At 51.5% G+C, this 16632-nt stretch overlaps 7 protein-coding genes across 7 annotated transcripts; 4 read left to right on the top strand and 3 right to left on the bottom strand.

The window, feature by feature from the left end:
* Positions 1-637: 637 nt before the first annotated feature.
* N7462_002084 (putative ribosomal assembly complex component Ipi3) lies at positions 638-2450 on the bottom strand (the record flags this gene model as incomplete). The annotated part of the gene is made up of 3 exons (XM_057073810.1): positions 638-976; positions 1030-2013; positions 2085-2450. 3 exons carry the CDS (start codon positions 2448-2450, stop codon positions 638-640), a joined length of 1689 nt encoding a protein of 562 aa, XP_056937451.1.
* A 1306-nt stretch (positions 2451-3756) lies between these two features.
* N7462_002085 (uncharacterized protein) lies at positions 3757-5934 on the top strand (the record flags this gene model as incomplete). The annotated part of the gene is made up of 2 exons (XM_057073811.1): positions 3757-4899; positions 4951-5934. The coding sequence occupies 2 exons, from the start codon at positions 3757-3759 to the stop codon at positions 5932-5934; spliced, it is 2127 nt and encodes a 708-aa protein (XP_056937452.1).
* Positions 5935-6493: 559 nt separating this feature from the next.
* N7462_002086 (lipoate synthase) lies at positions 6494-7753 on the top strand (the record flags this gene model as incomplete). The annotated part of the gene is made up of 1 exon (XM_057073812.1): positions 6494-7753. One exon carries the CDS (start codon positions 6494-6496, stop codon positions 7751-7753), a length of 1260 nt encoding a protein of 419 aa, XP_056937453.1.
* Positions 7754-8531: 778 nt separating this feature from the next.
* On the bottom strand, positions 8532-10045 carry N7462_002087 (phosphoserine phosphatase SerB; the record flags this gene model as incomplete). Its single annotated transcript, XM_057073813.1, has 3 exons — positions 8532-8855; positions 8907-9164; positions 9224-10045. 3 exons carry the CDS (start codon positions 10043-10045, stop codon positions 8532-8534), a joined length of 1404 nt encoding a protein of 467 aa, XP_056937454.1.
* A 1021-nt stretch (positions 10046-11066) lies between these two features.
* On the top strand, positions 11067-12108 carry met16 (phosphoadenylyl-sulfate reductase (thioredoxin); the record flags this gene model as incomplete). Its single annotated transcript, XM_057073814.1, has 2 exons — positions 11067-11250; positions 11360-12108. The coding sequence occupies 2 exons, from the start codon at positions 11067-11069 to the stop codon at positions 12106-12108; spliced, it is 933 nt and encodes a 310-aa protein (XP_056937455.1).
* A 791-nt stretch (positions 12109-12899) lies between these two features.
* On the bottom strand, positions 12900-13928 carry N7462_002089 (uncharacterized protein; the record flags this gene model as incomplete). Its single annotated transcript, XM_057073815.1, has 2 exons — positions 12900-13323; positions 13378-13928. 2 exons carry the CDS (start codon positions 13926-13928, stop codon positions 12900-12902), a joined length of 975 nt encoding a protein of 324 aa, XP_056937456.1.
* Positions 13929-15138: 1210 nt separating this feature from the next.
* Positions 15139-16608, top strand: N7462_002090 (fungal specific transcription factor domain-containing protein; the record flags this gene model as incomplete). The annotated part of the gene is made up of 1 exon (XM_057073816.1): positions 15139-16608. The coding sequence occupies one exon, from the start codon at positions 15139-15141 to the stop codon at positions 16606-16608; it is 1470 nt and encodes a 489-aa protein (XP_056937457.1).
* Positions 16609-16632: the final 24 nt, after the last annotated feature.

Consider the following 16632-nt stretch of genomic DNA (forward strand, 5'->3'; position numbering starts at 1 on the left):
TTAGTTGCACAGTATGAACTATCCTTTTTTCGCCAGTTCTTCCAGTATTGAGGACTTGTAACATCGAATTTTGGTCATTGAAACCACTTGAAGGGTCACATTGAGATATATGTATATTTAATCGCTGCTCCGTATGAGTTGTCCCGACCAAGAGATTATGAGCAACAAGAAAAATATCATTAAAACAGCGAAAGAGGCTATCATTAGATTGAAGATGTTTCAATGGAATTGGCATGAGTGGCTCAGCTTTGTATCTTGAAGACTACAAATGACTGCGTCATAACCAACGTAACTATTGATTAATAAATCGCGGGAGCTCTCCTTCGACCTTACGAACTGGATTTAACAAATGAGGTTGGTCTTCGGGGTATGACATCTGGTTGATTACTTCATATCTGTGTTATTAGATGTTTGGAGATTATTACTTGAAAAATATAACAATTAATGATGATTTGGGAAAAAAAAGGTACGTTCTGTCAAGCCATAGGAAGTTGTAGTCAATTGATATTTATCGCACTCAGCCTAATTTCCTCGGCCGTGGAGGGAATCCTATGAAACTATAATCTCCTTGACGCCTGTTCCTGAAATCTAGAGAGAACCCCGAAAAATGCTCATGACTCTTGAAGCTTTTGACCCCTTACTCATCGTTCTGATCATCCGAGTCACTGGTGACCAAACCATCATCGACTTCCATCTTCTTCATCGCAGCATCGCCATTGCGACCTTTTTTCTCTGCAGCGAGCCATGCTTCACGTCGCTTTGTCTCACGTTCCTCTTTCCTTGCTTGCCGCAGGACCTTGTCACGATGAGAAGCTTCCTGCTTCTCATGCAGCGCATTGATGTAATCCTGCAGCTGAGCAAGGTCCGAGCGTAACCGCACAACCTCATCACTGCTAGCATGTCGAGCAGTGTCATTGACTGCCACCTTCTTTTTGAGCATTGCAACCTCTGCTTCCAGATCTGCAACGTGGTTTTCCTGTGCAGCTGTGTCTACATGGTTGCCTGTAAGGGGGGAGCTGCAGCAGATACAACATGGGCCGAATTGGCGCCACCTAGTTGGCGGAATGCTGCCAGTTCAGCAAGGCCATCTTCAATCATGGAGTCCGGGAAAAATGCATGAGTGAGAGCTTGAGAAAATTGGGTCGACTTGCGTGATTTAGGTTGTAATGGTGCGACGATGTGTGAGTGAAAGGCATACTCGGCTGGCACAGCCCCAGGGGCATGCGACGGATCTGCGAAGGCGCTATCATGACGAGGTTTGACGATGGTGTGAATGGTTCTCTTCAACTCCTGCGATGAGCTAGCCAAACCACTGGGTGGCAGCATGACCAAGTTTGTAACCGGATGGGTGTAATCGGCAATTGAAGATGAGAATTTCCGGCGCGAAATGTTCCACGACAGCACCTTACCACTCTGGTGGGCCGAGAATAAGGTAGTACCGTCGTACGATAGTCCAAGAGCTTTAGCGGCACCTGAGTCGGCGGCGGGTGGGAGCCATCGGTCCTCGGTAGACACTTGGGCAGGTATAGATTGCAGAGAAGAGTCATGAAGAGGGTGTTGAGCAGAGGCGTTTCGGTAGAAGTCGACCGATTGTACGCTGCCGTCTTCATAGCCCACATAGAACGCCCGGTCAACCGGGTCAAGAGCCACACATGTCGCAGAGAATGGCAGGAGGAATGTTCGTAGAACTCGTCCAGTTTGGTAATCCCATGCAATCGCTGTGTTATCTTTGCCTGTGGACACGACGATATTGTGGCGGCCACTGCTATGTCCGACAGCTAGAGATGTAATGGCCGCGCGGTGGTTGGAGAAGGTTCGTACGGGGGAGTTCGAGGGCTGTCGGTCCCGGGAAGCAGCGGGCTTCGAAAAGGAGAGGATATTCGGCAACGACCAGACGTGTATGCTCGCATCAGAAGACCCAGACAGGATGAAATTGGAGGTGGGGTCGACGACAAGCGAGGTGACCGGTTGCAGATGGGAGGCCGTGGTCGCCACTTGACGTCCGGTACATGTCTGAATTCCCACCGGAGTTAGATACGCTGTGATACATCATTCTGTTCGCTCGGGTCTAGAACCAGTCATACCTCCCAGAGTATCAATCGACCGCCCTCGGTTCCTAGCACCAGCACGTCGCCATACTTGCCGCCAGCTACGGCTATGCTGCGAATTCGCTCGGGAAAGGGCACCAGGGCCTCCTGATTTCCTTTCTCTCTGCTGTAGACATGGACGATTGCCTTCTCGGCCTGAGCGGAGAAAATATGTGACGGGCTCACAGCCAGACAATTGGGGTTAGTGGAGCTCTTCTTGAAAGCCGATCGCAGCTGGGGGGATGGCTGGAATTCCTGCAGGCAAATCCCGACATCACGCAGCGTGGCTGTCGGAGTTTTACCGGATGACAGCGTCGACGCGACAAAGGATTCAGAAAGCATGGGGAATGGGGCGCGGTGCATGAAATATGGGGGGGGAAGACAGCTTCCCAGCCGCGTCCAGTTTTTTTTCCTTTGCGATAAGTCGGATTGCACGATAACGCCTGGTTTGCACTGTTTGCCGGCCGCCGACCGGGAAATGCGCGCTCTCGTCCACGAGCGAAGTGACCAGTCCAAAACTCTAGTCCTGTAGAATCTGACCAAGTGGTCATGCAGGTACTTTAATTTTACATAGCGAGCCTGAAACTCAGATCTACCGATTTCGCTACGCCCCGCTGGGCCGCGATGGAGACAACGCGGGCATCAGGCGAGACCTGTCATTCTTCGGGCGGTGGGCTTCGCGGTGTAAGAAGCCGGCAGATTGGGAGATTCGAGGTATACGACAAAGCGCAACTTCTCCGCAGGATGACAGGGCCTACAGCAATGCCTACAGGGACTGTGCGTCATATCGTCTTCATTTTCTAGGGAATAGTCCTCGGAGTCTAGATGATGCCATGAAGAGACAGGCACCCATGCCATGGCAAAGCATTTTTATATTCGAGTTTCAGACCGCTGCCAGGCATGAGCAGCTCCGATGCAAGGGGCCTCCCTCAAACCCTAAGAAGGGGTCGCGATTGCGAGCACGACGAGACACAACATGCAATACATCCAATGAGGACCCGCTCTCACACACCCTATCGGCGATCCTATGGCCCTTCTCAAGGGAGCTGATTCGCCACGGTTGCTCTCTCCCCCTCTCTGCATCCCATTTGTCTCATTCCGGGGCTCCACCCAGATGCTGAACTATGACGCTGTTAGGCGACGGGCAACAGGCTTTCCACGTTGACGGGGGCCTGCAGGGACAGTGTGCCCATCGAGTCTGGATCTGGAGCCAATCAAGGCTTGTCCAGGGCCTTGGATCCTACCTTTCGCGGGAATGCAAGGATGATGCGAGCTCATTCTCGGTATTATTATGATGGCCCGTGCCGGAGACGAGTTGGGATCGTTGTATCCTGGAGGGAGAACACTTCAAGAAGGGGTGTCGCTCTCCGCTCGACATACCTGGGCTTTCCCCATGGCAGGGTTTCGGACGTCTTGCCTGCCAAGGGATGCACGATTCATGCCCTGGTGACCCTATCTTCATCTGGAACAACTGCACTAGCGCCACTCTGAATGTATAAGGACAATTTGAGCCCCTGCATAGGCGATGGTTTCTTCTGTTTTGACTGATTATTCTCGTTGCCGGCTGCATCGTGTTTTCATCTAGGTAACTCTTGTGCAACACCTTTTTGCTTTTTCGTTTCCTTCGATCTGGAACTAAATATTGCTTCACCTCAAAAGGGACCGCGCCATGTCCGCCATGGACTGCGGCACCGCTAAAATGCCTGCCAGCGCGTGCTTGCCGGCTCGAATTCAAACTCATATCAGGAACCAGGGCTCTCATTCGTCTTCTTTGAGCCATGATGCCATGACTTATGAGGAACCTATTCCATCGCCACGGAGATGGTCGCCTACATATCAACCACGACGGAGAAGCAGACAAATCCCACCGCCACTCTCGTTCGCACAGTCTCCGGCACTACCCCGACTGGAAACATTAGAACTTCCAGCAACACTACCTCGTCGACCAGGGGATCGCGGCCCCATAATATCGCCATTTCGGTCGGTGCGCCGAATGAAAGAGCCTTTTCAATTGATGCTACCCAGCTCGCCGGCATCTGCTTCCTCACCAGTGTCAACATCCTGTGACGGCGCACCGCCATTTGCTCCTAGATCCATCAGATCGTCCAAGGCGCCGGCCGGTCATACTCTGCGAACGTGGCGGTCGGACCAGAACCTAACATCAGCAAGCATGGCTGCATTTGGTCTGCTTCCCAGTCCTCCAATTTCCGAATCTAGACTTGCAAGCACGGGCCCCGAATCGTCGTACTTTGATTCTAAGAGTGACGAGAAGGCCGAGACTGAGAGCATCGCGAGTGCTCCAGATCCCCCGGATGATTTGCTAGAAGACGTTCCTCTCGAGAGCCACGAAGACGACAAGCTCTCTTATCAAGTCTACCGACCTCCCGGGTGGCAGGAACCCCCGATAGAACAACGGCGAACAGATGTTACAAATGTCCATGAGGCACATTCAAATCTCATTCGACAGTGCAAAAACGCAAACGAAATCAACTCCACAGACAGGAAGCCCGACAAACCGCCCGTGACGGTTACTTCACCTAAGTCGGTGCCTAGCACTACGGAGCCAATGCCAGAAGGCTCTCCCAGACCTCAACGGCCAAGAACCACGACTGTTTCAAGCGAAGCGAGTTGGATTCCAAGCAACTTCTCTTACTGTGAGACATGGCTACAAGGAGTACCTTTGGATACCCTCAATGATAAAAACAACAATCCCAAAGAGTTTAATCGTCGAAAATTCCAGATTGTGGAAAAGGATCCGCCAATGCCGAAGCCTGAGGTAATTCCCGGAGCGCGGGCTCTAGATGAACCAGTTGTGAGTGCCTAATGCCCAGCTCTTTGAGTACCAATTTCTCACCCCATCTAGAGATTTGCTGTCGCTAGCAAACCAAAACTTGTTCAGATCGCTCGGCAGTCGTCTCCGTCTATAGCTCCCTCGCCATCTATAGCTCCGCCCCCGTCTCTAGTGCCACAGAACGTCGCTGTTCCGATGACACCGGATCACCGTCAAGAAGTGTCCGCTTTTAGTCCAGACACTCCACTTGAGATGTCTGACAGCGGTTACGGTACACGGGAATCCGGTTATTCCATGGACAGCTATCCGGACAGCAAAGATGACGACGCCTACACTGATCCAGGGTCTTTGACATCCGATAGCGTGACTTCCACTGTTATTGGTGAACAGCCGGACTTTGCGCAGGGAGAGCGCGAGGCATCACCACAGCCAGAAATCCGATCGGGCAGCGTTAGCCCTAAAGCCTCACTGCCCTGTCATTCTCCTCGGCAGCCCTCACATACCTCCGATGATGATAAAGGAGAAAAACAGCGTGTATGGGACCATGAGTGGACTGTTGATGACCATGAATGGACTCTGGATGAGCTCGACCATTCCGTTAAGGACTTTCCTCGTCACATGCTGCGCCTTACATCGCCTGTCATCGTTTTTCTACGAAAGAATGACGAAAAGACTCTTCTACGCCCTTTTCGAACTATTTTCCCTCAAGTTGCAGAGAACCTACTCGACTGTCTCTGTGCCGCACTCCTTGCACGAAATTACCTTCTTTCCTTAGCCACTATCCACAGACGTAAGCCGTCTATCTCAGCCAGAAATGATGCCTATGCAGTGGACGGCATTCCAACCAAGGCGTATTCTACGCTTGGCATCCAAATTCCCACCGCCTCTCCAGGCCGAATCAGTAAACGAGCTCTCGGCTCTCGCTCTTCAGAGCTTTGTCGTGATGTCGAGCGCATCGTGGACAACCTACTGTTCGCTATTTGCGGGCGTTCAGATAGCACTTTGAAATCTGCCGTTGAGGTCTTGGCTCAAGTTCTCGAGCACAACTTTCATTGAATCATTCCCTATTTTCCGTTTCATTGACCGTCTCCCGTCTCCTCTCCCTCAAGGCATCTTCACCTGTCCTTGCCTATTCACTTTCCTATTCTAATCACCCTTCGAACATTCATTCTACCCTTCGCAAAGGCTTGTTCCTTCCTGAGTCTTGATTTTGCCAATATCTCCATCGACGTGTTTCTTTTTCCTTCTTATCTTCATACCCTTGCATCGCGATTCGCTCCTTGGACGTGCATTTGTCTCCTGATGCATGGAACCTGTACAATCAGTTTTGAGTAGCATAATAAAGCATAATCATAATGATTCCTAGCTATCAATACTTGGTGTACATGGCATAAGTGTTCGAAAGAATAGAGTTGGGAGGAGAAACCTCAGTATCTAAACTGCCGGTAAAGTTCACCGGTTGATAGTCGGAAGCGATCACCGATGGACCCGGAACAATAATATACCGCCGATCGGCCAAGCTGAGTCAGGATGGTTTCCCGCGGGATTCGATTCGACTGCTATCTTTCTCGTGGTCGTTGTCCTGCTCAGTTCTCAACACAACGCAACCGACCTCATGGCAGCACCGACACGAAGTCTACGACACTTGTCGTCTGTGAGAGCGAACTTCTCTCCAGCGACCACATCCTTTGCTTCCACCATTGGCTACAGAAACTACGCCACCACCGATGCCTCGTCCGCTACCTCCAATACACCGTCGGGAACCACACGGCGGCGGGCAACTTCCTTCAAGGACAAGTTGAACGCAGGTCCTTCGTTCGCAGACTTTGTTTCTGGTGGCCAGGATGATGCGCCGCTCGACCCCACCGAAGCCTATGCTCTCAAGACCGCTATGGTCGGACCGGCCGGCCGCAAGAAGGAAATGACTCGCCTACCCGAGTGGCTGAAGACGCCGATCCCGGATTCGAAGAACTACCAACGATTGAAGAAGGATTTGCGTGGATTGAACTTGCACACTGTTTGCGAAGAAGCTCGGTGTCCCAATATCTCGGATTGCTGGGGCGGTGACAATAAATCTGCAGCCACGGCTACGATCATGCTCATGGGCGATACCTGCACTCGTGGATGCCGTTTCTGTAGCGTCAAGACCTCGCGTACTCCGGCACCCCTGGATATCCACGAGCCTGAAAATACCGCAGAAGCCATCTCGCGCTGGGGTCTTGGCTATGTGGTTCTGACGAGCGTTGACCGAGACGATCTGGCTGATGGTGGCGCGCGGCACTTCGCCGAGACGGTGATCAAAATCAAGCAGAAGGCTCCCAACATTCTTGTTGAATGTTTGACAGGCGACTACCGGGGTGACGTGGAGATGGCCGCTTTGGTTGCCCGGTCCGGCCTGGACGTCTATGCGCACAACGTCGAGACCGTCGAAGCCCTCACCCCGTATGTTCGTGACCGTCGTGCCACTTTCCAGCAGTCGATCCGCATTCTCGAGGCTGCCAAGGCTGCTAAGCCCGATCTTATCACCAAGACTTCTCTCATGCTTGGTCTCGGTGAGACGGACGATCAGCTTTGGGATGCCTTGCGCCAGCTCCGCGCCGTGAATGTCGACGTTGTGACTTTCGGTCAGTACATGCGTCCTACAAAGCGCCACATGGCTGTGCACGAATATGTGACTCCGGACCGGTTCGAGGCCTGGCGCCAGCGTGCTCTGGATATGGGCTTCCTGTATTGTGCCTCGGGACCTCTCGTCCGGAGTAGCTACAAGGCTGGCGAGGCATTCATCGAGAACGTGCTGAAAAAGCGCCGCGCGGGCTCTGGAGCCGCGGAGAGCACCGTTGACCAAGCCGCCATTGTCGATGAGGTGACTCGCTGATTTCATCCTCGTGTTCCTAAATCACAAGGGTTGGAACAAATGAATTATAATTTTGTATGGCAAGCAAAACCCTTTTCAACCTCATTTTTCCGCGGCGGATGGTTTATCAATCATTCCACATCGTTCGGCGTTGGCTTTGCATTGTTTTGGTTTAGGCTGGCTGGTTCTGGGCTCTCTTCTTTCTTCATGTCGACCAAGACTTCAACATTGGTCCTTTTTTTGGTATCACCATCAACGGTTTCAATTCTGTACACCTGATCAATTACACACAGGCTCGACATAAGTTGCAATTATGTCAAAAATAAAGACATCTACATTCTTCAGCGTATAGAAAACAAGTGATGTTTTCAGGTCATCAGCCTGTGCAATGAATAAGATAACGGTCATAGCAAATACATGCGCGCTGATGGGTATACACATCCGGAGATGCCCTTTGGACTCCAATCCAAAGCTGACTGTGCAGATGTCGTAGCAAATAACACCCGGCAAAAGCAATGCCACATCCGCACACCTGACTCCCTCCACGTTCCTATTTCCTTCTGCTCAAAAGCCATTCATAACTAACTCCATGCTGCTCAAAAGAAACGTAAAACGAAATGCTGATGGTGGCCTTCACATAGTGCAGCTCGTGTTCATGCTGTGCAAGGAAGGCTCTGAACCAAGTGGACATCGGCCGTCCAATAGAATGGGACGTAATGGGTATTGCGTGGTGGTCTATAGCACGCAGGGAATAGACTTTACTGTTTTAGCATGTAGCCTAGTCTCCCTTCATCGTATCTCATTTCTTGTCCGAGGACAGCTCAGCAATGTCATCGCTGTCAAGACCGAGCAAGTAGAGAATATCAACCAAGCTCTCACCGTTGATGCGAGTGGGAGCTTCAAGCTGAACCTTAGACTTGGCGCGCCAGGCAACACCTAGGCCAGCAGTATGAAGCATCAGAAGGTCATTGGCGCCATCGCCCACAGCCATGGTCTGGGAGAGGGGAATGTTGTGCTCCGCAGCGATGGACTTCAGCAGAGCGCGCTTCTGAGCAGCGTCAATAATCGGCTTGTTCGGGACCAATTTACCAGTCAAGGTCTGAGTTTCGGGGTCAATCTCGAGCTAAAAAATAATGTGAGTATATAGTTGCTCAAATTGGTGCAAGCCACTTACGTGGTTGGCAACAGCGATGTCAATCCCAAGTTGCTCAGCAAGCCATTCCGCCAAAGGCTGGAAACCACCACTGAGAACAGCCATCTTGAAACCGAGGGATTTCAAGGCACGGCAAAGTTCTCGCGCACCGTTCGCAATCGTCAAGACAGACTTGAGCTTGTCGAACACATCAGCCGGAACGCCCTTAAGTAAGCCGACACGCTCGCGGAGCGATGCGGAGAAATCCAGCTCTCCATTCATGGCCCGCTCGGTAATATCCTGGAAGCAAAGGTCAGCTTCGACGTCTTTCGCTTTAGTCGGGGTTGATTGTCACTTACGGAAACCTGTTTTTCCACCCCAATGAACTTGGCAATTTCATCAATGCATTCGTTGTTAATAAGGGTGCTGTCCATGTCAAAAATGGCAAGACGCTTATGTCGGCGGAACACGCTCTCCTGCTGCAGGACCACCTCGACGTTCCACTCACGCTCAAATCGCCAGATACTCTCGTGCTTACGTAGGTCATCGAATGACAGGTATGCTGGGTCCGGTGGCGGGGAGAACGTGACCTCCACGACGCGGGGATGCAACTGGCGATCCAGACAGCGGTGCGAGGTGTTTGTACGCTGATACGGGGTTGGCAGGGATTCGAGGATCTGGAGGAAGTTGGTCAAGCAGAGCTGCGAGACGAACGGTCCGTACAGATGATCCAAGGGCTCGGGCTCGGGTGCCGGCGGCTCGCGGGGGATCTTTTCAATATCGTCGGTCGGCGCAGACCCCTCAGGAACATGCGGCGCGGGGAGCTTGTCTCCAGGGATCAGGCTGGGCGAGACATCGGGGTGGAAGTGGGGGTGAACGGGATTGGAGGACTTGTAGAAGATGGTCGCTACGATACGCGCGGTGCCCTCCGGCAAGGCGTTTCCGTTGTGGTTGAAGATGCTGTGAATGACGCCGCTGTCGGTGACACGCTCTGGGTCCGGCTTGATCGGATTGGTCAGGGTCGACAGACTGTCGTCCAACTGTGCACCCAGGACCTCGCCGATGTTCTGATTGATGGCGAGCGGGACCGGTGGCTTATACTGTTGATGGTCCTGGAGGAAGGAATTGCTGCGCATCTGGCCCAGCGAGGGGCGCTGGCGAGTATGAGTTGAGTCGGCCATGGAGGGTTTACAAGAAGATAACAGAGAGCGAGTACGGTCCTCCTGCGGACTTTTGATCCCAACGAACCCCTCCGCCTCCAAAAAAAAACGTCGCTGATCGGCACGTGGCTGGGGGTCCACCAAGATCACATGATGAAATTCTTCTAAGTATCACGTGCCTATTATTGTGATCCGGTCTTGGCACGTGACTCACTAGGAGGCTCCATCTTCACCGCCAGGCAGAATGGAAACAGGAATATCAGAGATGGCGAGTTGTGGACGAGACGGTGGAGGAGCAGACCCAGCAAGCTCTCCGCCACTAGGCACTCCACCATGACATACAACGTAGATCATACTACCTCCTGCTTGATCGATCGGGTAACATCCAAGATTTGATTCTCTTGTTTTCGGACCTGATTGCTAATCGGATTGCTTAGATAGCAACGGGCTTAAAAACTTCTTCATGGGGAATCGACGCATCAGCGGAGATTAGATCAACCGGGGAAACCTGTCCGGAGTCTCGCGGACTTTCACGGAAGTGCATGAAGCCCGGAGTACGACGGATTTATCAGCTTGAAACCCAAGCTATACTGTTTCAAAGCTAGCTATGGCTGGGGAGCCCAACCAAGCCCGAGCAACATCCAATCTCCCGTCGCGCCCGCGGCTCCCAGGAGCTGCGGGTCGCCACAGGGACCACCAGTGCAGGTATTGCGTGATTTTGGCTGGTGTCAAAACGCACTGAATTTTTCAGCAACAGCACCGATTCGGCAGGCGGTGATCAGCAATGTCGTGATCGTGCGGCAGAATGGACGGCAATGGAAGGCCGTCGGATGAGATGCCAGGCACGAAGACCCGAGATGATGTCGTGATTGCCCCTGCGCTTCTTATATTCTTGCCATTGTCATTCTAAAGGTTCCATCCTCAAGCTTCTTGTGGTTACCCCAAGCCCAGTACGGTGTGAAAAGATTCCTATTTGGAACATTATATCATTCTATTCTTCTATTCTTTCACATCGTACTCTCCCATTCTACTACGCCCCAAAATGCCGGCCAAGATGCCTAGCAACTACCCCTCCGATGTCGAGAATGGCATTGACTCTAGGGATGCCATGACCGAGTCGGGATACGTGAGTGGTGGCTCAAGTGATGACTACGTCCCGGAGATTGTCTTCACCAAGCCTCATCTTCAGTTCCTCAACCGCCAGCTGCAATTCCTCGAGCCCCAAGGTATGTTTGGCGTGATATCCCATGAAACCCCCCTTCCTGCTCCCTCAATTTGGGTGGTTGAGGATCGACCCCGCTCCTGGATATTCAAGGTCTGACTCAATATCATTAGATATCTTAAGATGGTGCATCACATCTCTCCCTCACCTTTTCCAGACCACTGCCTTCGGGTTAACTGGTCTGGTTACTCTGGATATGCTGTCCAAGCTGAAGGTCCCCCGCCCCCAGATGGTCGACCTGATCTTCCTGGACACGCTGCACCACTTTCCGGAGACCCTGGCGTTGGTCGACCGAGTCCGAAAGCGTTATCCTAACAACAATGTGCATGTTTACAAGCCTCTGGGTGCTGACACTGCTGCCGAATTCGAAACCAAATACGGTTCCCGTCTCTGGGAAATGGATGACCAGCTCTATGACTGGGTCGCCAAGGTCGAGCCCGCTCAGCGTGCCTACCGTGAAATGAATGTCCATGCTGTCCTCACCGGTCGTCGCCGCAGCCAGGGCGGCAAACGTGGTGATCTTGATGTGATCGAGGTCGACGAGGCTGGCCTCATCAAGATCAACCCCATGGCCAACTGGTCCTTTGACCAGGTTAAGCAGTACGCCAAGGAGCACAACGTTCCCTACAACGAGCTCCTTGACCGTGGCTACAAGAGCGTTGGTGACTGGCACTCCACCCAGCCTGTCGCTGAAAACGAGGATGAGCGCTCCGGTCGCTGGAAGGGTCAGCAGAAGACTGAATGTGGTATTCACAACCCTCGCTCCAAGTACGCGCAGTATCTCATGGAGATGGAACTCAAGCGCCAGGAGGAGGCCTTGACACAGGCACTGCAATCGTCGCTGTCGACGGCAGCTGAGTGATTTCCTTGTCTTGCTCTCTTTACCCTCCTTCCGTTGCATTCCCCTGGCGTTTTGTACATGATACCTCTTCGGCTTGAATAATTTCCCTTCCTTCAGCGCCCTTTCCCCGATCGACGATCGACTTGATTCCCGCGGAGCTCGCATCTCCAATAAAAGAAATGAGGCAGACCATTAACACTGCCGGTTCTGCATGCCAATTCCCCTACCACCTACCTTGTTGTGGATTTTTTGTATATAGGAAGTTCGGCTCCACTCTCGGACCTTGCGGTCTGCTGAGACACGATAATGACCCTTGCATGATAGAAACAAAAGAACAACCCTGTTATTTCGATTCAAAATTACATGAAATATGAGTAAAAGTTTAATCCCGTGTATATCTCTTGAAGTACATCCAAAACATCCGATCTTCTGGTGGGACGTTGTTTTGAGGAAAATGATCACGTGAGGGGGCAACCCTAAGTGAGGGGGCCTTGTCTAACAAACTCCCAGGATTATTATTCAGGACTCCAGTGTAGCTCTAGTCGCTATTTACTATCTTGTTATATCTTTTGTATAACTTACACTGAAGGGCTATTGAATCCTTCGATCCAATTGGATTCGAAGAGAACTTGAAGTGCACTTTTTCCACGCACTCATCGCCTGAGCATACCCAAAGCAACTGGCTTGTCGCTTGTTGGCAACATTGTAGCCCCGAAATGGTAATCAAGGTAGTGCTAAAGAAAACCTTCCAAGGATTTCCAGATAGCAGATTTCCAAAAGTTTGATGTCTATAAGATGAATATTCTACAGAATCATTGGGCCCTTGAACGCGCAGCTTTCTTGCCAGCGACCGCTATAGCCACGTCCAACGCATTCTGACTGCTCTTCACACTTGCAATATTCTTTCCGGCAATATCAAAGGCCGTGCCATGCGCTGGAGTAGCTATGACGACCGGTAAACCCCCTTGCACAGTCACACCGCCATCAAAGCCAATGACCTTGAGCGCGATCTGACCCTGGTCATGGTACATGGTGATGATACCATCGTAGTTGGCGCGCCCAACAAAGATCGTGTCGCTGGGGAATGGACCCTTGACGTTGATTCCTCTTGACTGGGCAATTTCCACGCCCGGCCGGATCTCGTCGATCTCCTCGCGGCCGAAAATGCCATTCTCGCCGTTGTGGGGGTTCAACGCGCAGACACCGAGGCGGGGGCTCTCGATGCCGAAATCGGATCTAAGTCACACATAAGTATCTTGGTGCCTAAGGCGTCGTGGAAAGGCTCCTCACAGTAGATGATGCAGGAGCTCGATCGACTCGCAGACCGTTGCTTTGGAAATTCGGGACGATACATCTTTCATGGCGACGTGACTGGTCACCCGTGCCGTCCATAGCCCAGGGATTATATTGACCTCGCTTGTTGTTCCTTGATGGTTGAGATGCATTGCAAACCAGCGCAATTCGTCCTCCTCATGCATGCCAGCCATATGAAGAGATGTTTTGTTAAGAGGCGTAAACACAATCGCATCTGCTTCATCACGATTGACCAGGACTACCGCCCGTTTCAACTGATGTAGTGTTCGTGCTCCTGCTTCCTTCGATATCTTTCCTCGTTGGATTGGTATCTTGGGGGCCGTTCCATCATCCAGAATATGGACATCATCGGGGATGAGGACATTCGCAGTAGCCGCGGCAGCTTCGACCTCAGATCGGTCCGCGAGAATTAGCAAGTCTGCACGCTGTCGATTCCAGGGGTCTGCGATGAGTTTGGCTGCTAACTCGGGGCCAACTCCGGCTGGGTCGCCTAAGGTGAGGGCGATGCGAGGACGGAATGTGGCCATTTGGGGCGGTTAGTCTTCTCTTTTGATCGGTCGGGTATACTCATATTTCATCTTCAGCAATAGCGGGATTTTACATTTAATAGATCGTTGATTTCACGATCAAAATTGGCCCATATGGTCTTGATGTGTAACTGTGATTGGCGTCCGTCGGCATAACGCCGGTCAAGTCCGTGTCCGTCAGTGCGGAGTCCCGACAAGATGCGGGGAAGCCAGCAGGGCTCAGCATCGAGCAACATGCCTAGCGACTGAATTATCGAGAGGTTTTGGGAGAATCGAGCAAACAGGGAAGTTTTATGGAAATCATCAATCTCGAGTAGATTGTATGAGCTCAATTATCGTTTGCAAACTCGCGCGCTCTTCATCCATGAGAATGTAGCAAGGCTAGCCGGAACGCATGACGATGAGGTCTGGCTAATCCTAATCCTGGTAGAAGGAAGTTAGCGGACCCAAGCAATCGCTTCGGGTGGCCCAACCCTCGAAATTCAAAAATTCTCATAATATCTTCCTTCTCTTCGTGCGCATCTAAACGTTTATCATGGAAAGCTACTCTCCAAATAGGCTCCCTGCCACTGAAGCACCCTCGCCTCCGAGAAAAAGACCGCGAAGGGCCATAGATGACGGGAGTGACATTCAGCCATCGCGCAAAGGAACTGCTTGCTCCACATGCCGCAAATTGAAGGTCAAATGTGACTCCGCAGACCGCGGTATGGGCAGTTGTTCGCGCTGTCTACGACTCCGGCTGAAATGCGTCAGCGAAAAGAAGGTCTGGATCAACGCCGAGCCTACGGAAAAACAACACCATCAGCCATACAATGTTGATCTAGTGAAACTTGAAAGAGCTCTTGAAGATGTACTGGAGAGGCTGAATATGCCGGCACTGGAATTATATTCACAATCAGAGATTGTGGAGCCATCGCAATCGCCTCGGCCGACGAGACAAAATTCCCAGGACTTAGTGTCTACGACGAACAAGGCACAAGAAGGAGAACTCTCGCCTGGTCCAATGGGGAGTCTGATTGAAGCAACCAGGTTGAATGGACTACGAAGCCAGCTCAGGAGTGGCAAGCAGCGGCGAAAGGGGGGGATGAGAAGGATGGACTCGGATCTAATCTCAGAGCGGATTCTAACCTATGAAGAGGCGGGGGAGATGCTGAAATTGTCAGGATTCTTTTAATTTCGAAACATTTGCCAATTAATAACGGACACTGATATGACCTCATGCTATAGTTTCAAGGCCGTCCTATCGCCCTATCTATTCTCCGCCACGATCTCTCAAGATGCTACGCTGGAATCTCTGCGCACCTCTTCCACCGTCCTATTTACCGCCGTCATGCTCGTCAGCGCTCTCCATATTCCTGGTCGTGAATATACACATGAAATTTGCCATAGTCGATTCTTAGGTCTGCTCTCCTCCGCCATCTTCGATCGTATGCACACCTTAGACGACATCCGAGGCTTATGTATCGCAGCCTTCTGGGAACCGGACTTGAGCTGGAAGTTGAGTGGTATTTGTATACGCATGGCCACTGAGCTCAATCTTCATCACGCTTTCTACGAGGCTTTTTATACTTCCGATATTAGTGAAGACGCGCGCAGGGATAATCTTGAAAAAGCAAGGCTGTGGTATCTGCTGTTTGTTCTTGATCACCAGTCGAGTGTTGCATACGGTCGCCCTCCAGTGATGGCGGAACTTCGACCGATCAAGGACTTTGAGGTCCTTCTCAACTCACCCTGGTGCACGCTGTTAGACCAAACACTAATTTCACAGGTGACTGGTCTGGTCATCCTGAGCAAGGCGTTCCAGACATTTGGGTTTGAGCCTAAAAGAACCATGGGCGGAGATGATGCGTCTGTCCTGAATCATTTTCGCTTTACAGAAGATGCTCGCTCATGGAAAGAGCGATGGGATTTGCGAATGCTCAGCCTTGGCGGAGGTGTCGATCTTCATTACTACTTTAGCGAGCTAGTGTTACATTCACTTGTGCTGCGAGGCAGGCCTCTTGATACACTTCACGATCTGCCTACAAGCCTTCGGCCTTTGACTCTGAGGGCAATTGAGGCCGCGCATTTGCTCCTCCAGCAGTTCATCGAAGAGCCGGGATATCGCGATAGTATCGTTGGCATGCCATTATATTTGCATTCCATGATCGCCTTTGCCGTGGTGTTCTTAATGAAAATGTCAGACCGCTGGCAAGTCATTGGAATTACCATAGACCCTGCACAAAGAACTCGGCCTTTGGTTGAGAGAATTATCAGATTACTTCGGGGCTGCAAGGCCGGGGCAAACCATATGGTCTTTAGCATGGCAAATGGCTTTGAAAGAATGCTGAAACAAGCCTCAAAGCTCGGAAAGTTTCAATCGACGGGGAGTCCGAAGGCAACCAAACGTTCAAATACGTGGGCAGATACCCAAAGATCACAGCTGAGTCGACAACAATCCGACATGCCGGGGTATCTTCTCGGCCAGCAGCCCTTCCAAGAAAATGTCAACCCTCACACAGGGCCCGAATATCATATTCAATCGACGCCCGACGTCTCCCCTTACAATAACTGGGGGTTTCAAGACGAAGAGCTATGGAGCCTCGGTATGGGATATGATCTTCTTGCGCCGGGTGGAGAAGGCCTCGCAAACGCAGATTTTCCCTTTTTTTTAAACGAGGACAACCAAGTAAATTTCTGATCAGTTATAGCGCGGATAGGATGC

This window comes from Penicillium macrosclerotiorum (genome assembly GCF_028827735.1).
Source record: "Penicillium macrosclerotiorum strain IBT 26536 chromosome Unknown utg000002l_segment0_segment0, whole genome shotgun sequence".
Classification (NCBI taxonomy): Eukaryota; Fungi; Ascomycota; class Eurotiomycetes; order Eurotiales; family Aspergillaceae; genus Penicillium; species Penicillium macrosclerotiorum.